This window comes from Anas platyrhynchos, chromosome 1 (assembly GCF_047663525.1).
Source record: "Anas platyrhynchos isolate ZD024472 breed Pekin duck chromosome 1, IASCAAS_PekinDuck_T2T, whole genome shotgun sequence".
NCBI lineage: Eukaryota > Metazoa > Chordata > Aves > Anseriformes > Anatidae > Anas > Anas platyrhynchos.
This window is the reverse complement of record NC_092587.1, coordinates 116,646,133-116,672,267: the sequence shown is the minus strand read 5'-3', so window position 1 is coordinate 116,672,267 and position 26,135 is coordinate 116,646,133. Positions and strand designations below refer to the sequence as shown.

Here is a 26,135-nt window from a genome sequence, read left to right as displayed (position 1 = left end):
AAATCAGGAAGTAATTTAGCTTTAAGTCTTAAGGATGCAACCTCATCTGAAACAACAGTAGTGTAGCACAGATGTCTGCAAAAGCTATAATGAGGAGCAACACTGTAACAAAGCAACTACAATATTTTTAAAACTCAAAATAATGTATCATGTTGACTTGAAAACTATCATTTATGTCCCTATAGTCCAAAACTCAGGAAAATGAATCATAGCTTTTAGTTCAGACATCCAACACAAACAAAATAACTACTGAGGCTTAGAGCCACAGAGGTACCACACAGGCCTCCAAGAAGATTTAAGGCAAAGCACAATTCACTTGACATGAACGTGGCCAGCCCTCTGCAGGAAACTCACCCAACACCAGGATAAACATCACCACCACACAACACTTGGCCTGAAGCAGGTATGGTAAGTAATACAGATGTAGCTTTACAGCTAAAAGAAATGTGGGTTTTTCTTGGTCTGAATCACCCACATAAAAGGTAGGGCTTATTTCAGCGTTATTTCCAAGCGAGTGTCAGATTATAATGCCAAGCATCAGAAAGAGAACCTAGTAAGAGCATAATGCAGCTCCATCCCATTAGAAAGCTAGCCTCACCAACCTACAGAATATTGGGTATTCGAGGAAAAAAAAAATAAAAGCAATATTAGAAGTAATAATATTTCTAAGCAAACAGAAAGCTTAAGAAAAGTGGTAACAATATGTTTCGAAAGCTGTTACTAGTGACCTTAACATTCAAAGTTAGATATGAAATGTAGCCAAAATGTTTTAAGTAATGCCAGGGCTGTCACTCTGTATCAGCAGTGCTAGGGCCAAGGGACAGGAACAACAGACAAGCAGTTGCAACAGAAGTGATGAAGAGCAGTGATTTAAGCCAGGGAACAGGCTCCTGGCATTGGGCTGACCCCAGCCAGCAGCCAAACACCCACACAGCTGCTCGCTCACTCTCCTTGCCTGATGCTGGTGCAGGATCAGAAGGAAGGTGAGAAGACTTGCAGGTCAAGATAATGACATTTTCATAGGAAAATAAAGGCTGCAAGTGCAAAGCAAAAAGAACCAATTCACTACTTCCCAGAGGCAGGCAGATGTCCAGCCACATCCCGGGATGCAGGGCCTCAGCACGCAGTGATTGCCTCCTCCTTTCTTTAAGCTTCTACTCCTAAGGCCAATGGCACATTGTAATGCTCAAGTTCCCTCTGGACACCTCAGACCAGCTGTGTCCCCTCCCCATCTCCTGCCCACCCCCAACCTACTCGCCGGGGTGGGGGGCAGGGCACTGTGGGCCGTACAAGACAGCCTTGTCATTGTACAAGCCCTGCTCATCCATAACCAAAACGCTGGTGTCACCAACACTTCAGTCACAAATTCACGGCACTATGCAGAAGGTGACCCCATCCCAGCCAGACCCTTACAGCAACAAAGCTGAGATCAGTTCTGTCAAGTGTTCGGAACTGCACATTACCCTATTTCCCCTCCACAGCACAAGCAGTCTTCAAAAATCCACTTGTGGATGATGACTGTAGTCTTGCAGAAATCTACACACAGGGGACAAAACATGCAACTGGAGTGACAAGGGACAGGGAGGGCGCAGAGGACAGAGCCAGGCTCTTTTCAGTGGTGCCCAGTGCCAGGACAAGAGGCAGTGGGCACAAACAGGAGCAGATCAGGAAGCACTTCTGTGCTGTGCAGGTGACCGGCTGCCCAGAGAGGCTGTGGGATCTCCAAAAGCCACCTGGGCATGGCCCTGGGCAGCCTGCTCTGGGTGGCCCTGCTTGGGCAGGGCTTGGAGGTGACCTCCAGGGGTCCCTGCCAGCCTCAGCCAGTCTCCGAGTCTGTGATAAGGTTATCATGCAGAACACTGTTAGGAAATGAGTTTGCCCATGGAAAACACGCAAAACTTCTGGAAGCAGTCCTGGACTGTTCAATTGAATTGATCTTAGCCTTGGCTACAGGCAGGATTTTTCCACAGAGTAATATTTCCAACACGGTCTGCACAGTAACGTTAACTCCTGCCACACTGTGCATTTTCAGCCTACTACAACCACCACACGTGAGTACAGAAATCCCCCAAACAGTTACAAGTTCAGCAGGTAGCTGATGTGTCTAGCACTGCATTTTCTAGAGCCCATTCTTTTACAACACTAGGAGAAAAGTATCGGTTCAGAACCACCACCACACCTGCTCCCACAAATTCAAGAAACTGTCTAGGATCACTTTGGGAACAGACACTAACTTGGTGGAGCCAAAGCCCACTGAAGATGCATTCCTGAGGAGTGCAACATTCAGCAGTTTGACAGATGCTGAACAGTCCGTAAGGTCCCTGCATAGGTAGAGCTATGTGAGGACAGACAGGCAGGGAAAGAATCATCAGGACAGTCAGCTGGAAGAGGAACTGGGTTTCTGAAAGAGAGAATGAGAATTCATCTCCTTTGAGAATGCGTCCTCAAATGCCCTCCCCTTTTATTCTCACTGGAGAAAAGCTGCTTTACTTTCAGAGCTCTGCTGCTTCATCTGTGAAACCTAACAGGGAACAAATCTATGAGCACCCTCGCTCCTTTGTTTTTAAGACATTTTCTTCAACATCATCTTCCTCATACAAAGCAATGTCAATCAGCTTAATCATGTGTAAAGAACGAAAAAAAGAGAGATAATTACAATTAGCAAAACACAGTATTAACCAGTAAAGTACCTCTGAAAGGAAAGACGAGAGAGTATCAGACAGGGCAAGGAGGCAATTCAGGGCTTAGGTTCTGTGCAGTGTTTCAGAATTTCAGAAGATCAGCTTCTGACTCCTTGCCAAACCAGGCAATCTCATGCAGAAGGAACGTTTACACCTATTCCCTTGACCGATTTCCTGTAGCTCTAGTGAATATATGACCCTTTGCAGGCAGGCTTTGTTACCTCTTTCACAGTTTCCATGACTGATGGTCAGAGTATACCTAAGTCATCCAACCCATGGTTGTATCAAAGAGAAAACTGATTTCTGGACTTACTTTCTCTGGGTATACAGAGAAAAGGACATTCATGGGGCAGCTTTTACTTGCCACTTTATTTAGGAATGAAAAAAGCCACATATCTAGACTCAGTCAAGAAGACCACCACCACTGTTAGGCTGGAATAATTCCCTCACGCTATGGGTTGTAATATATCAAAGAAAGCTCAGACCTTCCTTTGTAATTAAGTATTTGCTATCTTAAATCTGTTGGTGTGGGAGGAAAAGGCAAAATATTTGATTCTACACTGAAAAGCAATCTACCCAGAAAATACCTGCCTGATTACTGTGAAGCAGTTATCTTCTGTTCCTCGAACAAAGGTTGATCTCTTGGTACTCAATGACTGTCTCCATTGGCACCCAAATTTACATCAGCAGTACGGTTTTTAAACGAATTCCCCAATAATCCTCCCTTAATCAACACTGCTTACATTTGCAAAGTGGTTTTGGCACTAGAAATCAGGTTCTTCTCAGAAGAAACTACACTAGGAGCTGCTGTAGATGAGCACCAAATGTGTTGAAGACAAGACAGCCATCATGACCTGAACCCACGAGTAGATCAAACTGCTGTGAAACTTTCTAGCACAAGCAGAGCACAATACATGTTTCCCATGTTATACAAAGGTCCAAATGCTGTAGGCATCACCAGGTTTGCCAACAGCCACCCCTCCACTCCTTAGCCTTTCAAGTTTTCTTCCTGGCTTGAAATTCTTTCCCTTCCTGCTTTATTTTATGTTGCCATCCTCCTTGTTTTGTGGAGGCCTGTATTTCTCCTCCTCAACCTTTCCATTTTCAGTATATGCTTTTTCATATTTTTCAACAATAGTTCTTTCTACCTCCCAGGACATGTAGGGTTCCAACTCAGCTTCCCAAGGAAATCACAGAATCTTTGAGGTTGGAAGGGATCTTGAGATCTTCTAGTCCAACCCCTGCGCTCAAGCACAGTCAGCTAGAGCAGACTGTCGTAGACTGTATGTCTGGTTGAGTTTTGAGTTAACTCCACAGATGTACCTTCCACATCCTCTCTGGGCAACCTTTTTGTCATGTTTGACCACCTTCACTGTGTAAAAGGTTTTTTTCTTCTGTTCAGATGAAATTTTGTGGGCTTTAACTCATGGCCATTGCCTCTTGTCCTGTCACTGTGATCTACTAAAAAGAGCCTGGATCCCTTATCATCATTCTCTCCCATGAAGTATTTATACACACTGATATTATTCACCCCTCTGAGCCTTTTCTTCCCCAGACTGAACAGTCCAGACACCTTTCTGAATATCTCCAAAGACATATACAGTGCTCTCAGGCTTTTCCCATATGAAAGATGCTTCAATAAGTCTGTATCATCAGAGAGGTGACAGTTTCTCTGGTGGCACAGTAAGTTAGAGAAGGTTATTTGGAAGCTGCTGACCCCTGCCATCATTCAATATCCTGAATGCCCTCCTTCTGAAGATACAAGAGAACAGCCACATTTAAGCAGCAATACAGCATGTACTTTTTACTAGAAAACTCTGACCAGAGATCTTGAACACCAGCAGTTCTGTGCTGACGCTGTGTATAACAGCAATGAGTATTTCTGGTACCAAATGTAGCTGATACCTGATTTTTATGCTGTTTGGATTTGATTGGCTACCCACTACTACTGGTGTGCTGCACTGAGATATGTACATTTTATTTGCTTACTGCCACGTTGGTCTTCAGACTGCTGCCCCTGGAGTAGTCAACTACTCCTGTATTGAATGATCAGCACTTCAACTAGAGTAACAGGCAGGGGCAAGCCAAGTGTTTCCTCTCCTCTAATGGGGCAAGTAATTGTGCAGAAAACTGTCTCAGTCAGAAAAAGACTAAAGCAGGTCTCAACCAGAAAAAAGCTGCCGAACATGGTCACCAGCCGCCAGTGGAACAGCGGGCAGAACAGCTTCTGAGGTCATTATGCTGCAGGCTCAACTCAGCACCACTGAGGAACTGGGAGTTTCTGAAAAAAAGGAAAATCAGACAAACAATATGCTCTAAACTAAGGAAATTTATCAACATACTAATAGTGGTTTGCATTTAATCATTGTGGTGATGGAGAAACTATGGAAATAGGCAACGCTATTCCTTTATATAGGGTTAGCAACAGTATTTAGATGTCTCTTTCTGATTCTGAAGTAAATTGATATTACTTTAGAAAGCCACGTTCATTAGCACAAGCACTGTATCCAGCAAGTTAGAGACACCAGTTCAGAAGAAAGGTTATTAACTTCAAATTGAAGTTATTCAGATGTCACCACTCTATTTCTTCCAAACCATAGAATAAATTAAGCTGGAAAACACATAACCTGAAGTTAAACAAATCTAACTCACTGTAGAATGCTTACGGATTATCCAACATCCAATCTGGGATGCTGTAATACCCTGTGTATTAGCCCAAGTTTCCAAGTAAAAACTCAGAACTGCAAGTGCCATACATTCTTTTTTAGTTGCAATTTACAATTTTTCAAACTGCTTGCATCCTTTCATTCCTTACTCCTCCCCAAACGGCCACAAACTGGAGAAACTAAGAAAGTAAAAATTTGTTTAAAAGCAAATTTATAGCCCTGATGAACTGTAATAAGTAACTCACAACACTATCTTAACAACAGCCAATAGGACAGTTTACCTATCAGCACAGAGTCAGCCATGCAGTATACTCCTGTGTCAGTTTGCGTGTGTAAAGAATGCGTAAAGTTGGTAACTACAGGATTTCCCAAGCACGGGAAAGCTGAACTGGCCATGTTTTAAACACAGTTCACATAAAGTTACCAGCCAGCTAGAATAAAAGAGAAAAGTACTAGAATAAGGGACATTTTGCTATACTATTAGCAAATTAATAGAACAACACAGAACACAAATCTACAAAAAATAAATTAATTGTCAGTTATATTTTGCTACTTTCAGTGAGTCATCAAAAGCAGAAATCAAAGCCCATGCCCTTCAAATCTGTTGTCCTTCCAGTCCTTAATTCTTTAGCACAATCCACCACAACTCACTGGGCAAGCTCTTGGTTTTCAAGCACTCTAGCCTTGTTCTTCTGTTAATTGCCACAAGGTAGACTGAATTCTTGTCAGTCTGCCAAATGCAGTAATTCCAGAATGGTACATTTCATACACGAGATCACTGTAAATGCCCATAATGCCAACTCCAAATTTTAACTAAAAAAAAAAAAAAAAGAAAAAAAAAAAAGGTGGGACTGGATGCAAGATGCCTTTACTTTTTCCCCACATGTATTTCAGTAAGATTTTCCTTTACAATCTCTAACACCCAAGCACTGATAAAATACATTTCCATGGTAACACAAATTTGTTAGCACAGTCTGAATATAATAAAAATGAAAAAATGGAGGAATACAATTATTAATCCCCAGGCTAATGATTTCTCTAGTGTATCTTTCCAAGAAGATAAATGGAAATTCATATTCCTTTCCAAGAAAGTACTAGAGTAGAGAAAAATCAGGATTAATTAAAATAGGAATTACAGGTATGACAGAGGAGCAGTTCATTGTGACAGCTTCACAGTTACTTTTGGTATTTTATAAGCCCTGACCTTATCCGTTGGTTTTATCATAACTATCTTCTCCACATCACATCAGTGATCATGTCCTTTATTAGGCAGTTCTGCCACACACTCCATATTCTGCATATTCTATCTAAATTTGAGATAGAGTGCCCTCTCAAAGCTGACCTATAAAAAGGCCCTCTTCTTTAGTAGGGAAGTTGGCCATTAATTTTGAGTAACTAAAATAAGCTGCTGATCCCTACCATGCAGCTTGTTGATTTGTTATTTGGAATCACTCCACTTTGCAGCCAAAACACATTACAAGCATTATCATTATTTTCATTCATTTTCTTCCTTCCCTTGCTAATTCATGCAAAACATATGTGCACAGTGTTATAAATTCTAACTGGGTCTGGGATAATGCTTTAGCTTTGTGCAGATTGAAATTCAAAACTCGGTTTGTTGTTTGTAATTCACCGTGTGTGTAATGCCAGCTTGATTTGAAAATGAGTAGCCAAACAGAACAAAGGAAGGACAGCTGTCTTGCTTATCCTCATTGCCACATACATCAGGCTAAGGAATCTAGAAAGGAGGAAGACAGACAGCACTTTTCCTGAGAGCAATCAAGCAATCAGTTGTAAAACTCCTGGTACACGGTGCAGACAAGGTGTGGTACAGGAAGCAAAGTGCCTACAGCGCGACCATGGAAATGGATTAGAAAACCGAAAGAACAGGGCTTGCCTGCAGCAGGGAGCGCATTCTCAGAAGAGTCAGGCTGAGACTGCTTCCAAAGGGACCTGTAAGAGACTGAAATCCATGCAATCCCGAATGTTTCTGACTGGCTGGATAGAAGATGGACAGGAAAGAATCCATGCTGAACAGTAGGTGAGGCTAATTTGTTTTCTTACTCCACCAAACCTAAATTCCATCTATAGCCACCTTATGCTAGTTTAAAAGAACAATAAGACCTACTACAAGGATTAAGAGCCTTTTGAATTATTTGGCAGGCTGAGGTTAAGAAATACACTGGAAACTTGCATTTTAATGCTCCAGCTAATTTGGTGTCTTGTCATAAACACATAAAACCGTAAGGCTCTATTGTAATTGTGATTTATCTATACTACCACATTATGTTGGTGGCTAGATAGAAAACTATCAGCCTACAGCCGAGATATTGTTCATCACTGTCATGCAAAAGGTATGATTTAGACAAGTATGTTACAGTCATATATTCCAAAGAGCTCCACATTTATTTAAGTAAGCCCTATCTACTTACAAGAAATTAGCAATTAAACAGATTAAAGTGAAGAATGTATTACAAGATGTATTTGCTCACTTGTGGCAAACGTACATTTTGCTTGCATATTAATAAACCATCAAGCTTTCTAAACCTATGACATACTAAAAATAAAGGACTGTAAAATCTGATCCAAAAGAGTCTACATGTAAGTATGCAGTAAGTGCATCAAGAGATTTCTCAATTTTAGAAGTTCACAAAGCAGCTGAACAGCTGAATTCATGTTTTACTAAGATTTAGCAATCTCTCTCTAGGTATGTCTAAGGCTTAGGTTAAAACACTGTAAGTCTCAAAACTTGCTATCTTCAAAACTGCCTAATATTCTTGGTTACTCAAACCTAAGTTTAGTTTAGTTTATTTGTTTAAGACCTAACTTATAACTACATTTTGCCCAAGATTCCTAACTGGTATAGTAACAGGCATTTTAATCCACAGGTAAACATTAAAAAAAAAAACAAAAACAAAAAACCCTCCAAGCAGGGAAATAGGAAATAAACTCTTTAAAGTCCAGATCTATAATCAGAAAAACAACATTCTATAATTATCTTAGTAATTCTGATATAAAAATCACAAATATATTCTCAAATAATCTTAAGAAGATATTTCTTTCCACAGACACTCTTATTTAACTGAGGGTCAAAATCAGAGGAACACTCTGAGTCAGATATCTGTTTGAACCTGTTCATCATATTAACTCTACTGATTGTCTTTTGGCCCATTTAACAGCAAACTATCACTCTACAGCTGGGATATTGTGCACCATTGTCACACTAAAGGTATGATTTAGACAAGTACGTTACAGTCATATATTCCAAAGAGCTCCAGATTTAATTAAGCCCCATCTACTGTAGCCATAATCTTACTTGAAGTCCTCAAAGATCTAACCAAAAATTCTGAAGCGATCACCCACGCTAAACACCTATTCGATTCCTTTGCTAGACCTGCACGAGCAGGGTGGAAGCATATGCCATAGAATATACTGATGGACTAGAAGAATTATACTCTATAGTCACCAAAGAAAAATTATTTCCTTTTCTGTGTTCATCTGTCTGTATCCCACTAAGACAGCTTCACAAGTAATCTAGATCAGAAAAGCCTGAAAGGCCTGAATATTATCCATTCTTTTCTACTTAGTACAACAGCATCCAGTACATCCAATGGATACAACCCTTCAGATCCTGCAAGCTGCCACTTAGCCACAAAAGTAATTGCTATTGTGGGGCTCCACAGCATTTACATTTATTTGAAGCACTTAATCGCTATGTTTGAAGTAGTCATCAAGACAGCTAATGTTACCTCTCACAGGCAAACACATTTAAATCAAATTATACAATAACACATATCCTACTTTACACTTTCTAAGTCTGAAGTTTGGTAAATATGAGACCATGCCCAGCAGTCAACATACAGTCAGTGCAGAGTTTCTCGGCCCAAGGGCTGACTGAAACTCACAAAATCTAACAACGTGAATTGCAACTCATGTACCCAGCAGATAAGCTGTTATTCACAAAGGGAACTTTGCTGTATTTTTAAAGAAATTCTTTGACTCAAGTATTTGTAGGGGAAGAAACAATCAATACCCTATGAACAACAGCATCTTTTTAGCACTTAATACATACAAGGCAGTAGTCTCCAAAACACACCGAATGTGCAAGTAGATTAGAAATGAATTACTGTGGAGATGGCAGCATTTAGCATCAGCCCAGTTAAACACTACTTAAGTATAATGCACAATTATTAATAAGAGAATGTTACTTAGTGGATAACAACAGAATTTTATCCTGTTCCATGATTTCCACTGAACACCAGTTTTTATTGTTAAAAACTTATTAATGAGAAGAACATGCAAAGTTTAATTTTGTTTTCAGTATTTTTGACAAATGAAAATTAATAGGAAAGAACAAGCTATTTTAAGTCATGGATATAATACAGTAAGGATTTTTTTTTTTTTTAAAGATAGCTTTTTAGAGTTATCAATCATTTCTAATTACCTGGGAGACAACTGTATGTTTTTATTCAAAATAATAACTTACAAATTCTTATCTCCAAGACCCATACTACAGCACTAAACATACGACGGAAGAAAAAAAATCACAAGTAAAGCACCACATTTAGTGTCAGTTTTACACTACTTTCTCAATCTATTTTAAAAATACCAACTTACCAACTCTGCACTAGCCCAACTGAAGGCCTGTTAAGTAAGTTATCAGGCAACAAATTGACTTCTCTCATGGTGTTAGCTAGCCGCACAGGAAGTTCTTTCCGCAGAAACATGTATGAAGTCTTCTCACATGCATTGTCACGACCTGTTACAGGGAACAAAAAACAAACATAGGGCTGTCACAGCAAATTTTAGACTTGTTAGTGCCAGAAGATTAAAAAGTCACTTGGTTAAAAAAAAGTTCAAAATCAACTTTTTTTTTTTTTGAGTACCCACCTTCCCTTCCCCTCTGACTCCCAACATACATTTTTTTGGGTGCTTCTTTCTTTGGTACAACTGAAGGCACTTTTACCTTCCTACAGCTTACCCTTTTATGTGCCAAAGACATTCTCTCATTTTAAATGCTCAGTTTCTGACTGCCTCAGTCTGATTTTTGTTCATTCATGTGCTTAGATTTCATCCTCACCGGCACCTCATACACATATCAAGGTACAGGTACCTTTCTGAGAAAAATAGAAAGGTCTGTTACTGCCTCCAATTGAGTTTGATCCCCTTAGATTGCTTTTTATGTCCTCTCCAGTTCACATCTACAGTATCAGCAACCTCCCAACACTCTCACATGAAAAACCTGAGATTTGAGTTTCTCCTTATTCTTTCTGAGGTCTGAGAAACACATTGGTTTTGCAAGAAATGGTTTTATGGATGAGAGTCATCAAGAGATAGCTCTTCTTTCCATTTACTAGCTTTTTCTTTGTATCTACTCTGAAGTTTAGAGACATGGAAAATAACAGCAAGACACAACTTGAGCAGCTGAAAGCATCCCTGTTAAAAAAGACTTACAGATACTCATTTATTATTCTATGCAGGACTCCTTGGGCCTCAGAATTTTCATGTATACTGTTATAGCAAATTGCAACGTAACACAAATCTTTCTAATGCCTTTCACAGACAAATTACAGTACTACCATGTTTATTTTAAAAAAAAATGCCTTTTAGACTGCTTAAATATACAGAATTAGCTTCTGCAGTTTTGAATCCTGAAAAAGCACGAAACATCTAAGTTCTGAAAAGAAAACCAAACATTAAATAATGATGAACGTGAGTCAGCACAGTGTGTTCTGGCAGCCAGAAGGGCCAACCATACCCCAGATACATCAGGCACTGCATGGCTAGCTGGTCAAAGGGAGTGAACATTTCTGCTCTGTGCTGGTGCGGCCTCACCCTGAGCTCTGTGTGCAGTTTGGGGCACCACAGTATAAAAAGGGACATAAAGCTATTAGAGAGCGTCCAAAGGATGGCTACAAAGATGGTGAAGGGTCTGGAGGGCACAATGTATGAGGAGCAGCTGAGGCCCCTTGGTTTGTTCAGCCCAGAGCAGAGCAGGCTGAGGGGAGGCCTCATGGCGGCCTGCAGCTCCCTCACGAGGGGAGCAGAGGGGCAGGCGCTGAGCTCTGCTCTCTGGGGACAGCGACAGGACCTGAGGGAACGGCATGGAGCTGGGACAGGGGAGGGTCAGGCTGGGGGTTAGGGAAAGGGTCTGCACCCAGAGGGTGGTCGGGCACTGGGACAGGCTGCCCAGGGATGTGGTCATGGCACTGAGCTTGCTGGAGCTTAAGGAGTGTTTGGACAATGCCCTCAGACACAGGGTTTAATTTTTGAGTGGCGCAGTGTGGAACCAGGAGTTGGGTTTTATAATCCTTGTGGGTCCATTGCTACTCAGGATGTTCTGCAGCTCTCTGATCTTAAGAGCATTAGATACAGTAGTTATGGCATTAGAGCAACATTACTCAACTACGCCCACTACAAGCTATATCAGATAGCAGAATGCTATACATTTTTATCAGTGCCTTACAGCATAAATGGTAATAGCATCAGCCGAGCTCTCATCCTATAAATAAAAATCATCTAATACCAAATACTTGATGTTAGTTGGAAATAAGACTGTAAAAATACTAGCTTTTATCAGTATGACTTCAGTAGAAACGTGAGCTTTTAAGAAACACATGCAGACATAATGGAGGGCAAGGAATAAAAACAAAGCAGCAAATGAGAAAGGCAACAGCTGGCTGGTACTTCACATCACGAGCTCCTCAGACCTTCAACATTTCAGCAGCACATGGCAAGATCAGCAAGGTGGTCATCCCTTCCTAGGACTACACTACAAGGACCTCACCAGATGGCTGCAAGAAAAGTGCACTGCTCGTAACCAAATTCCAGTCTCAAAAAGCTGCAGCTGAGATTATCCAGCACAATGCATTGGAAATAAGAAAAGCCCTCTTTATAAGTCAAATAAAAGTGAACCAAAATATATTACTGCTATGCCATGGACCGACTTGGAACAACGGTAATTCTCTGGAGCTACCTTACAGAAACCAGAAGGCTGACATGACTGATGGTATTCTGCTAAATCAGTCCCTGGAGATAACCATAAACCTTTTAACCACAAGCATTTGAAAGTGTGAGATTCTTGCCCAGATAGTTCAGATGGAAGATCAGGCCTGATTTGACATACTTTTGAACATTGTCACTTTACACAAGGTACGGAACTTCTCACCAAAACCCACTTCTGAAGTGTCCAGGTAAATTAAAAAACAAACAACTAAACAACAATAAGTTTTACTTGTAATGAACAGCCAATATTCTGCTTTCACCTACAAAGACAGTAAATGTCTTTTGTGATCATAACCAGTGCAGCCACCTGCAAAATCTATGAGTGAAGACATAATACAAGAGCTATAAATTATGTTCAAGCAAACCAGAAATCATTAAAAGCACTGCTAGGCACATAATCACTAGGATTTGCAATTTGGAAGACTCGAGTACAACGAAACTGGCACAATCAATGCGATACTTTTTAAGACAGTCCCATTATAATCAGCTGAACAGCAGAGATTTCTTCGCATAGGTAACATGCATTGATGGATTAGTTCCCAATCAAACTGTGTAACACAAGCTTGGGGGAACAGGCAGGCAGGGTTAGGGTTTCCCTTTTTTCTTGCTCATCTATGTATCCCCGATCAGTGGATCATTCCATTCTGTTGGTATCAGCAGTTCTGCTGACTGGCCTTCCAGCAAACATTTGCTCCTGCTTTACTTATTTGTATTTTCACCTCTTCAGTTACAAATACAGACATCCTGACAAAATGAGAAGAAATGCAACATCACACTGCTGCTTTCCTGAGGCACTGTAATGATTTCAGAGTTCACACCTTCAATGACACTTGACACTGCACCACCCACAACAGAGGAGACAGCCACTTGTTTGTTCACAACTCGTCTGATGTTCTAAGTCTTTAGGAAGAGTGGCCAGACAACAGGAGAGACGGCTTTGACTAGCTCACCCTACACCTTCTGGGCTGCAAAAGAGGATGGAACAAATCTCTGGAACAGACGATGACTGTTCTGTTTCTTTATGAGACCGTCTGAGAGCAAGTTTGGTTGTTTTATGGGCAAGAAAAAGCCAAAGGAATGAAACGCAGCCCTGAGAATGAGGAAAAAGTGAACAACGCACAGCCTGGGGCAGCCTGTGAAAGGGCGTGGAGGCCCTCCAAGGACACAGTCCCTGAGTTTGTGCAAGGCAGGCAACAAAAGCTGCTGGACTGGAAAGCAGGACTGGCAGAAAAGACCAATGTCCTGTTCTCCCATAAGCAAGGGCACATTTCTATTTCATCCGTCTCACCCCAGCAGTTCTGAATTGTCTCTTTGCAGAGAGTTGCCTTGCTATGTTCAAGTGCAGAGCATTTTGGGGTCTCTTTGCATGGCCACTTCAGACAAGGGAAAGGAAGTGCTATTTCCAGACTGACTTGAAGCCTTGTTTCACCGTAGCCTCAGTACATTGTTTTGTGATACGTGGTCAGAATAACGGCTGCTTGGCTGCGTGTGCTTTATCTGCGAGCCTCCACAGCATTGCTTCAGCTTCTAGCATAAGGTCACTTATCTGCTTGCCAAACAGCATGTGCATGGCAGAGAGAATGACTATTTGCTTAGATCAGCAATAACTGGATACCCTTCAGCTTTTGAAACAGAAAACGTACTGTGTCCTAATGGCTGCTCCTTGGCTGCTGTTCCTTACAGCAGTTCCTGTAATACCACATTTTCCTGTAATGGTAGATGTGTCAAAAAGAGGGACAACCTATTAAGTGCAAAAAAATAAATCTAAGCCTATAGTATTTCCTTTATATAATTTATCATATGCAAGTTCTAAAGATTTTTCCTAGAAACAGCGTTCAACCAAGTTGTAAACCCATTTCTACAGGCTTAAACTACAATCAGATATATATATTTATATATATACACACATACATACACACATATATATTCATAGGCTGGCTTTACTTTCGCTTTGTTAGATCCTTTCTCAAAAACTACAGCGTTCTTTCTTGATTTTGTTATCACTCCAGCTAGGTCTGCACGTTGGCAGAAACAAACTTTCAGCTTAAATACCACACGCTGCATCCAGTTTCAATCCATTAGTTTCAGTTCAACACAATTTGAAGCCACGCTCAAGGTTAAGGACAACATGGAGCTTGTGAACAACTTCACCTTCATTTATACCGCAGCTCCCAACAAGTTACTCAATAATACATGTAGATAGATATCACCAGGTCATGACTGCTTACCTCTGTGCGAATTCACACGTAAGAAAGAATGCAGTAATCCTATGCCCTAGTGCACTAGGGACTGGGCATCTAGGACTGCCATTAGGTTGATTACCAAAACAAGGGGTGCTGTGTCACAGAGCTGTTTAATTACAGTGCACTAAGGAGCAATGGTAGCAGCAGACTCCAAGGCAGAATGTAATGATATAGAAGCACAGTGCTAGCGTGGCATTATAACATGCTATGAATACAGCTTTTGGTATCAATTACTAATAGAAGGCCCGCTGCTTTTATTTTGTAAAGCAATATGGTGCAAATATAGCTTTTCGCTATCTCGTTAAATTATACAAAATTACCATTCATTTCTAACTCTGAGGAGTCATGGATTTTTGCCCATAGACCACCAAATCACTGAACTGGAGGAAATAAAAATGCACTGCAGAGGAGTAAGAACTGAGATGCTCTGTATGTAAGTCCTAACGATAAAGGTTCTTTTTCGTCTTGCTGCCTCCATGTTTTTCACTCACACTTGTCTGAGTAAAATGAGTATATTTAAATTAAAAACAGCTTACCTACACCAAAGACTTGTTCAAAGTTTGAGAACGTCCAGTCTAAATGTTGGATTGACTTCTGTTAAAAGATTACACCTTAATTATGGATTTATGTGCAACTTTTATGTTTACACAGTTTAAGTAATTTGAAGCAAGGCCAGGTTAACATTTCATTCTTACAAATGTTTCAATATCAGTACATGCTAACTTTCTCTAAATGAAGTTCCAGTAGTCATGGCTTTATGTGATTCTGCTTGGTGGTCATATAATTGAATTCTAGATTTCAAGCACTAGTAGCAAACAAGCACAACAAATAGTTGTTTGTTCAACTTGTAGTTTTAATGCCTAAAAGTAAAACATTGGAGAGGATTTAAAAAAAAAAAAAAAAACAGCATTTTTAAAGAAAACATGTTAGAGTGGTATATCAAGAAAACTAAACTTCTCTGCAAGTCAGGCATTACAGAAGATATTAATTTCAAGACTAAAAGCTAAGGAGTTATTTCCTTAAATCGAGAGTGCATAGGTTTCCAATATTAGCACCTAATTTGTGGTTTAGCCCCCACACTACGATAACCCATGAATTAAAGCAAGAGCTTGAATTTCCCAATGTCACGTACAGGATATTAGAAACACTGGAAAAGAGAGAAAACTCAAGATGCCACAGTACCTGGAAGTCTTGGAACCTCTACAGCTAGACAGAGAGTCTGAATCCAGTTTATCTAATAAACTTTTTTCTAGCTACACTTATACTGGCAATGTTTCATTAAAGCATTTGACCTATCACCCTCTGGTATCTAGTTACTTGTCAGAAGCGCAGACAAAGTCACCAGATCCTTTCTTTGCATATTTTAGCCAGTCCTGAACATATTAACGGAAAAAATAAACATGAAGGATAAAAACTTTTGCGAGTATAGAAATCCATCAGCAATAACTGTTTTTCCTCTCAAAGTGTTGAGCGGTTAAAGATTATAATGCCATTTCTAAGGTACCTAAGCTGTCAGATAACTAAGATTCTGCATTAGGAAAATAAAAGTCTTTCAGAACGGTGCATTGGAATTGCAATTATTTCACTTTTTACATGTTCTGAATTGATTTTTGTGAAGACAAAAACTCTGCCAAGTTTCCACTGAAGAATTAAGCAATATTCTGCTTTGTTAATGCTTTTGTGAAGAATGCAGGACAGATATATTTGAAATATTGCTAATTTGAACCATTCATTAGTAAGTATGCAAGTAATTTCTGGAATCCATTATACTTCATCTAAACTTCTGACTTGAAGGAATTAACTTGAACTTGATAATCGATGCTTAACACAAGCAAAACAGGGAAAAAAAAAGCACATTAAGGGTACAGCATCAGTTTTATTTCATACATATACATTTATACAACCAGACACGCAAAGCAAACTAGATCTCTCTACCTTCTTGATAATGCACACCACACATAAAACTGAAATTATTTACAAGTGTGCTTTTGAAAAAATAAAGATAGAAGTATTAGAAGCCTCTACTCAAAGTAAAACACTTATGCACAGAGGCACAATGAAAGGACAAGATGACATCACTTGATATATGGGATTCCCAATTTTATGCATGTGCTCAATGTTTATTTTCCATTGTTTGTGCACACAGCGATACTTCATTTCAACTGAATTATACTTCAGCCTTGGTGCTCTAAGGGGGGAAAAATGTGGAGGTCAAGTCTTAAAACAGGCACTGAAAGAGGTTTCCCTCAATAAGAAGTATTTCATGAACTTTTATATTAACATAAAATATAACCTATAGAATACCTCTTGGTATAGATCTATGCTGCTGTAGGGAACATCTCAGCCCAGCTCAGCTCTTCATCGTAGAAAAACACTAGGGATTATTTTCTAAGGGGTAGATTTTAGTTCAAATTCAGCCTAGATTATCTCTAGATTATTGCTATTCTTAATGAAAGTTACACTTTCAAGATGATTAAGAAACTCCCAGATCATGCCTACAGTGCTTACAACTTAGCTGAGAATTTGACCGAAGAGGGTGAAGGAAAAGCACACATAAAAATAACCCACCCTGTCCAACACTGGTAAGACTGAACTGGAGGATTACATATAAAAAGAAAGTAGAAACAGGTAGAAAAGCAAGCAGAAAGTAAGAACTTTGAAGCATACCAGAATCAGTAAAGATGAAGCAGAGACTGCATAGATTAAGCTACATATTAGAAATTACTCTGACAGAAAGACAACAATAAAAGGTTCAGTCGTGGAAGAAGTCATCTTAAAAAAAAGGCTGTTTAATAAGGGCTGCATCATCCTGAATGTTCTGAAGCTCTCACCTGTCTGGACTAGTCAGCCACACTATACTGAAGTCATATAGAAAAGCACCCTCCCCTCTGACACCTTCAAATCTGCAATGAACTGATTGTGCCGCCAGCCCTGAGGCTCTTGTACTAGTTGGTATAACTGAGAACAGATACAGCCTTCAGCAGAGGGTAAAAGAGAATCTGTATCACCAAACAGGGACATAAGCAGTGTCCAGATCTCCTGGACTTGACATGAAACTACGGTCAGTGAACAACATTCAACGAACATCCTTCCATGGTAGAAACAAGCCAGGCACGCTTTGTAACGATGCAGAGGGAACGGTACGTCCACACTGCTGCATATGGAGCAGTCAGCAACCACTACAGACCAAAAGAGAGAGGGTAAAAATGATGGTACATTTGATTTTGCAATGAAGTATGACACATCTGAAGAACTGATTTGATTAGAACTGATCTGATTACCCTTGCAACTTCAGATTCAGTTGAGAACACAGATGAACGTACCTAAATAAAACAGTAAGACACTAACATTTCACAAGAAGGTCACCCAAAAGGTGGCATCTAACATTAAAATCCTTTTTCTTATATGTGAAAAAGCGTTCCACCAAAACATTTCCACCAAAAACAAACCACACCATTAATGAGACGGGTATCAGAGGGGACAAAAAAAAGACAAGAAAACACAAAGGAAACATGCTCTATCAGCATCAGAGTTACACAGGCCATAACAGCGGTCTTGAATGCATTAAAGTCTTCCAAATGCAATACCATCAGATGGATAAAGATTAAAAGTGGAACATTTGAGGGGGGTATGTCAACATTATCACCAGGAAAACTTCAACCTGAGGGAAATTCAGGAAGCACAGCTGTGTTTCTAGAGAGGTTTCTCTACTAATCTTTCTATTTAACTCTCACTGGGATTTAACTTTACTTTGAACATTTACTCTTCTCTTTCCTGTTTTTACCTCATCTTTTTTTCACCCCTAGTGTTAAGAAATGGGAGCAAATATAGCATTGACAACAAGGTCCACTCAGGTTTTAGGGATCATACGCCTGTAGTGGGTAGGGAAAAAATATATGCACGTTTTCCAGTCGGAAGGAATGAACTTTCATGACAGTGCTCTCTCTGAAGCAGGGTCTTTTCAGTTCCTTGCGTTGTACAGATGGAGTTGGACAACTGTTGCAAAGCTGGATCTAGTGAAAAAAGCAAACATTTGTTCCAGATCCTGCAACAGAAGGCACAAACAACACAGAGACTATTCACAGACATGCAGTAGATGCAAATTCAATTCTGACAAATTCTACAAACTGCCAACAAAATACCATGCTGACCAAGGTTCAGACCACAAAAGGATTAGTCACATACAGAAAGTTGCAGAAGAGGGCACATACACACCTCGATTTCACCACAGAAGAAGGCAGAAAATCAGCAAGAGTCCATGAAGTCGTGTCCCTCTAGAACATTACCAAATGCTCAGTTCAGCTGCCAGATTCCCCCATTCATGAAACTCCCACGTGAGAGCCCGCTACAGGAGCATGGATGAAGATCAAAGAGACCTGCTTCATAAACCTAACACGGCTGCCACTTCCCTACCAGGTACTGGCCTGCCCTGCCCAGATCATAAAAGAGCAGCAGTTTCTAAGTATTGGAAACTACTATATTGTATATATCCTGACAGAGGAGACAGAAGTAGGATAAATGAAATGCTTTTTCATCTTTTCTCTGCACCTAGAGGTCTAGTTCTCTCCGCTCGCTGTGTACCTGACATGGAGCTGAAACATCAGACACCACACCACAGCAAGGCTCTAAAGCAGGAAAGTCCCACCCGCTGTATGTCAGGGAGGGCAGGCTCCATTCAAAAGCCATAAAACAAGATCAGAAGCCTTTTGTCTCCTATATCTATTAAACTACTTTTGGTTCTTTTCTAGGGCAAAACTAAAGGAAAGCAGGAAGGAAAGCAATCAGCCACATCTATCTTCTTCTGTTAGACTTCCAGAGTATTTTTAGCTCCTGCATAGACAAACAAAAAAAGTGAAACAGCGAGACAGAGAAATCTTCAAAAGAAGATCCAATAAGATCATGGCATCAGAGCAGACTGTGCAAAGGCTAAAATTAAGATCTTGCTGCTGAAACTAGTAAAATAGAGCTAAACAAGGACCTATGATTTCCACTGATTATACCCAATTCAGAAGCATGGCCCATATATTAAAGGTAAACAAACTATGCTAGTATAGCACCAACAGATGTGGCTAAATAAAAAAAAAACACACCACCCAGTACTCCAAAATCATTTCTATTCCCAGACAGGAATAGAGACTTTCAGCACACTCTCTAGGGATTTATCTCAGCAACCACTAAAAACGTCAATCCCACAAAAAGCACACAGGGTTTGTTTGCTTGGTTTAAGAGAGGGCTTTGCAAGATGTAATAAGGATGATGAAGCAAGAGGAAAAAGCGCACACACCATAATCGGAAACGCTGACTCTTGCTGACACTCACTCCCTACCACAGCCTGCCCCTAAGAAAGCTGTTTGAATTGGATTCCCTATTTCCTAAAATATTTACGTTCGCAGATGAGAGGTTAGTTGTTAACGCCGTATGACCACTGAATTGTGCTCCGTGGCATCTCAGTGCTAAGCACTCTCAGCGCACCCAAACTAAGAAGCCCACGTGCCAGTTAGCTTCTGAGTTAAGCTTTCCAGCAGTCACGCATCACATCATATGGACAATTTACCAGAGCTGGCGTTCAGAAATAGCTGGGTTTAATAACGCATTTCTGATTTAGGCAATCTGACTAACAACAGATTCAAGCACTCTGACTGCCAGGCCAGCTGTAGCACGTTCCAAAGGAAGATTTCAGGGAGCCGCTCGCTAATGAGAACACATTAGACTTTATTTCTCTATCCAGATGATCATCCCAAATCCTTTCCATGAGTCAGAGGCCTAGATTTCCACTTAAGAAGTTTAAAATTAAATATCATAACTACTGTTCAATTTGTACACAGAAAAAAAAAATATGTCTTCACTTACTTAAAAAAATCTCTGAAGCATCAGCTTATTTACCCGTATGCGTATTGACTACTATGGTCATACAGATGAGTACCACAGGTGCTAAGAGCAAGTCAGTTCGGATTTTCACTTAACACAAGTTAAGGACAAAATATTTAACCTCACGTGGTTGCCATCAGTGTGCCTGAACAGCTCAACACGGAAGAAGCCACTGGATCCATTATTACATTAGCTGCATGCTAGCACCTTGCCAATGCCAGTAAGCAGGCTGCAAGTGAATGGTCCTTCATGTGGAACTGGTTTTGTTGGAAAGAAGCTTAATTCACTGCTGAACAGGAACAGATGACAGAATGAAGGATCAGGTGAACAACACATCACCGATCTGTCAAAGCCTTAGCCAAACTGCAGTCGCTCAGAACCACAGCCTTCACTTCGCAGGAGAGATTTTAGGCAAGACGTTTGTCTCTCAAGAGGAACAGATCATCAGAAAACCACTCATAACAGCTGTAAGCCAGCACCAGTTATTACGTAAAACACCACAAATTAACAGAGATACATACATATTTTAAAATAAACTTCCCTGACCTAAAATATGTAGCTGCTTACCACTCAGTTCTAATGAAATAAGTATTTTAAAGCACTTGCCAAGATAGAAAAGAGTAGTCAAGCAATCCATAAAGTTTAAAGCAAAGGTGCTCAAACAATTACCCACAGGCTGGTTGTTGTTGTTTGTTTGTTTATTTTGTGTTTGTTTTTGTTTAGAAGAATTCACATACACCCAAAGCTGTCTGTCCTCAGGGCAATTTGGGAGTATGCTGGCAGTCAGGTGAACCAATTAATAGACAAGCTCTCTTGCCTATATCACAGGCACTACCCACAATATACAAGGGGCAAAGAACCGAAATGGTCTTAGAAACCATGGTCCCTGCCTGGTTCCTGAGCCTTGAGCTACTCACACAACCCGAAGACTCCCTAACCAGCAGCCTCTTACAGAAAGTGGCCTTTCAGAGAGCATCAGCTCCTCTTCCAGTAACAGCCCTAAGCCACCAACAGGGAGTAGCCCCGGAGAAAGGCAGAGGTGCAGCACAACTGGCATCTACACTGGGAAGAGACTCCCCAGCTTTTAAATAGGAGACACTGGACAGGACAAACGCTGCATTTTGTTCTGGCGAGACCCACAATTTTCAGATTCACTGAGGTTGGAAAAGACCTGTAAGACCTCCTAGTCCAACCTTTCACCTAGCACTGCCAAAGCCACCATTAAGCCACATCACCCAGCTCTACATCTACATGTTGTTTGAATACCTCCAGGGATGGTGACTCAACCACTTCCCTGGGCAGCCTGTTCCAGTGACGCACACACAACCTTGTCAGTGAAGAAATGGCTCCTAACACCCAACCTAAACCTGCCCTGGAGCAGCTGAGGCCATTTCCCCTCATCTCATCACTTGGTGCTTGGGAGAAGAGCCCACTCCCCATCTTGCTATTGCCTCCTTTAAAGTAATTGTTTTGGTTTTTTTTTAAAAAAAAAAAACTTTTAATGTAGAGGAGGCTTAAAACACCGAGCCAAAGATACTTTATTCTGGATTTTTTTTTTTTTTTTTTTGCTCTTCCATCAGATTTGATTATAATAAACTGACTGTGAAAAGGACTGATTTTGTACCTTTGAGCTTATAATCACTTTTATCTCCCACAAAAACATATTTCACGCTGTGGGCCATAGCTGGGTATTCCACAGTTTTAACAGCCTCCCTAAGCCCTCAGTTCTGAGAACTTAGTCCGAAACCCTTAAGGGAAATGTCCATAATTCCCATAAACTGTTTCAGAAAAATACAAATCTCTGCATTATTCTCCAGTCCCAGTCAAGATGCCAAAGGGAAAGTTACTCTAAATCACCAGCATAAATAAAATTAAAGTTTATGAGCAAAGACACACAGTTAACACCAATTACATAAAAATACCACTGATAACACATGGTGTCATTTCCCTCAGTCTCAGTGAGGTTAACTAAGCTGTTACCCATCTTGTTACAAAATGCTCTCAGTGCTCTACAAAATACATTACAAAAAGATCAGAAGATTCGTCCTTGCAACTATTAGTTACCAAATCTAAAAATATTTATTCAGTCTACACTTTTTTTTTTTAAAGCTTGAGAAAGGAATAGAACAAAGTAGCAGCAGTTAGCAGGTTAAAAAAAAAAAAACAACATTATTCCATATTTTTTAACCTTTCCTCTTTCTCTGTTTGCACAGCCTAATTTTGGAAAATAAAATCCACAAAAATTTGCACAAGTGTATGACATCAAAGAATTAAATCAGTGAAGGTATTTACAATCCTGTGTTATTTGTTTTACACTGACTACAAACTAACGTGCTAGAGTTACACGTGTACACGGTAAGCGTGGCCTCCACCCAGGGAAAAGAATAACTTAAACAGGTCAAAGCAACATGTTAGAGAATGTCACGTTTACATTCAGAAGTTCAGAGAACAGACGGATCAATGTAATAGCCTCTTACAACACACAAAGAGCATTAGAAAATGTTTCAGAGTCATGGTTCAGTGCTCTAATAAAATAACCCTCCCTTTCAGCTTATTATTCCAACAAGAAAAATTAGACCCTTAAGTGACTCCAGGAAGACGCACAAAAACATCAAATGCTTTAAGAAGGGTAGGTAGTAGTCTACAAAACACTTCTGCAATTTTGGGAAAATGGTAGCTTTTAAAAAAAAAACATGAGTATATTAAGGATAACTGGCACCAAGAAAAGCTGCTTTAATGTGGCAGGTATTGAATTAGATAAAACGATTCTTAAATTCAAAGCCAAATCCTAGCACTGATTACACTGGTTTGGATCACAGAAACACTACTCTCTACCCACAGAAGAGTACTGTGGAACTAATTACTGCTGGTGAGATGCTGCATATACGAGGAATATTATAATAAAGATTTTGTACTGGTCTGACTGGGACAGCTCACAGCAGCCCATACGGAGCTGTGCTTCAGATCTGCGACCAAAACAAGAGGCGATGACACAGCAGTGGTTTTGCTACTGCCCAGCAGCTTCGAGGTTCTCTTTCCCAGTGAGTGGGCTGGAGTAGGCAAGAAGCCAGGAGGGAACACGGCCAGGACAGGGTGGCTGACCCCAGCTGGCCAAAGGGCTGTCCCACACTATAAAATGTCACCCTCAGCAACAGAAAGCCGGGGGGGGGCTGTCTTCCAAGACAGCTGCTACTCAGGGCATCAGCCTGCTAGCGGGAGGAGGCGAGTGCCTTGCCATCACTCTTTTCTCTTCCTCTTTCCCTCTCTTACTAAACTCTCTCTCAGCTCACGAGTTTTCTCACGTTTGCTCTTCCTATTTCCCCCCCCCCCCCCCCCCCCCCCCGCCCATTGGGGAAGAGGGAGGGGAGGCAGGCGGCTGTGTGGGTGCTGAGCTCCTGGCCATGCTGTACACCTACTGCTCATCTCGAGGCTACTCCACGCGCGTTGTTTACCACCCCGCTATCTCCTGCTGCTCATCTGGACATTACGTCACCACCTCGTCGTTCAGTTTTTCAGCTATTTAAGTCAACATGACTCATCTGGTTTTTGGCTTATCCTAACCTCCTTCTCCCCAAGAGGCAAGTACTGTGTTTGTCCAATCCCACAGCCCTGGGACCATCACCACTGGTGACTGCCACCAACCCCCCAGGCAACAGCTGTGCTGCACCAGGCCTCCCACAGTTACTAAAGAAACGGGACAGCTCCTCACAAATACTGCCCTTGAACACTGCTGCCGCCATCCACTGAGCCAAGGGGATGCAAGCAGACTTCAGCCATCCACATTTTGTATCGCCAGTGGGAGGGACTGTGATTTCCTTCTTCTTCCTTAGCTGTCTGGATGCTATTTACCTTCTCCTGAAGATCAAACCAAAGATGAGCTCAGTAGTCTTTATAATATTTACTTCTGTAAAGTACATAATGATATTTCGATGTTCTCCTTAACTACTGCAAATTATCTTTTTCCTCTGCTTTTCTCTCCCTTGCCTTTTCACCTTTACTGTTATTTCTACTGCAATCCATGATATATATATGAGAACTGGAAACAAGGACATACATTTCTTAATGAACAGCATTTCACTTCCTAACACTGCTCTACTGTTCTCTTATCTTTTGCCTGCATCAGCATTTTGCTTTCAGAACTTGACACATCTGATATTCCTGACGTCCTAGGAATTAGCTTTAAATATAACTGGGTATGACAGTTCGGCTGTCCACAGCAATTTTAAGAATTTGTACTCCAAGTACACTAAAATACTGAATTCAGAATATATGGAGTTTAATTACTGATAAAAATATGAAGTCATTCATTGCCTAATCAAAATCATTAAAAAATTAAACCAACACTAGCATTTTTTGAGGACTCTGCAGAACCGAACTAGTTAAAGATGTAACTAACAGCATAAGATTAATGAAAGCAAGCCATTTCTGAAAAAAAGTCACTATCAAACAGGCATACTTCACTCCCAAAACAGCCTCCAAGTGACTGATACAGTGACAATTCTGTGATTGATCTAATTCTGCACTGTGAGCTAATACTACAGAGTACAATCCCAAAGAGGAGAGGAAAAAAACAACAACCTCAACCTCTCTCTCCCATACCACAGGTCGATAGTGACTGCTGAACCAAATTATTTAACTGGGACAACTCTTATGAACCTTCAAAACAATCGATACCAGGCCTTATAAAAAGCTTTGGTATCACAGACAGTGTGGGAACAGTGCTGCATGCCAGAGTGGGGCAGAGCTGTAAATAGTAACAGGTTGTAAATAACAGCAGTTGCATCACACAAAGGCTTCCAGCCACTTGCTGTGTTATAGCCCTCTCAAAGAAGACCCCTTTTTGTACAATGGGGTGCAATCATCATCTGTGCCCACAAAACCAAAAAGCAACACTCCCAAAACAATTCAAGTACAAATGTACACAGACAATTCAGCGTGTCCATCCAGCTTGCACTGGATCAAAAGGCTAGTCTGTCCATATGAAAACAAAGCCAAAGGGAAGTTATTCTATTCCAACTGAGGCAAAACTCATAGCAGGATTCTGTTTAAAGCTCTGACAGACATATCTGAAGAGTAAAAATGAAAACCCTGGAAAAGCCTGGAAAAGTTAATGCCATGGTATTTTCGTGAGGCCAGAAAGATCTCATGTAAAGAATATATTTAGCTTTGCAAAAATGAGACACGATGTATAAATACCTCAGAGAAAAAACTCTGGGCATCAAAAGGATCTTTACCTACCAATGAAAGCTGTAACAAAATTGCTGGTTGGGAGTGAAGCCAGTAAGATTTTTTAAAAAGGCAATAATGTCTGACTAGCATTCATCTTTTTGATCTGATTCTGCGGTTAGCATACCAATGGCTAGCAGTCAGGTCAAGACTTTTTTTGGAAGGTACACCTAAATCAAACAAGGTCTTCGAGCACACAGATAGCAGTAGAAAAATGCAGCTGCGTGCAATAAGCAGTAGGTAATTACTTTATAGTCCTTTTAGCACTAAACTTTGTGAAAGTCTTAGCCAATCTCTCCACTAAAGTTGCATTTAAAAAGCCTTTTGTGTGTTAAAGAGTCTTATAATAGCCGTCTTCTAAAAGAAGATCAATAATTAAGCTCAGAGACATCAGGCTGCTTTCAATCTCTACTTTCCAACCCCACAATCTTGTCGTTCAAATTTTG

The 26,135-nt window shown here is 40.6% G+C and overlaps 1 protein-coding gene across 1 annotated transcript in view; it reads right to left on the bottom strand.

The window, feature by feature from the left end:
• The window catches only part of PDK3 (pyruvate dehydrogenase kinase 3), a 53,381-nt gene that overhangs the window by 22,841 nt on the left and 4,405 nt on the right, over positions 1-26,135 (bottom strand). The window contains exon 2 of the mRNA XM_027449036.3: positions 9,965-10,106. Coding sequence (XP_027304837.1) covers positions 9,965-10,106 — 142 coding nt within the window. The remainder of the gene's footprint in view (positions 1-9,964; positions 10,107-26,135) is intronic.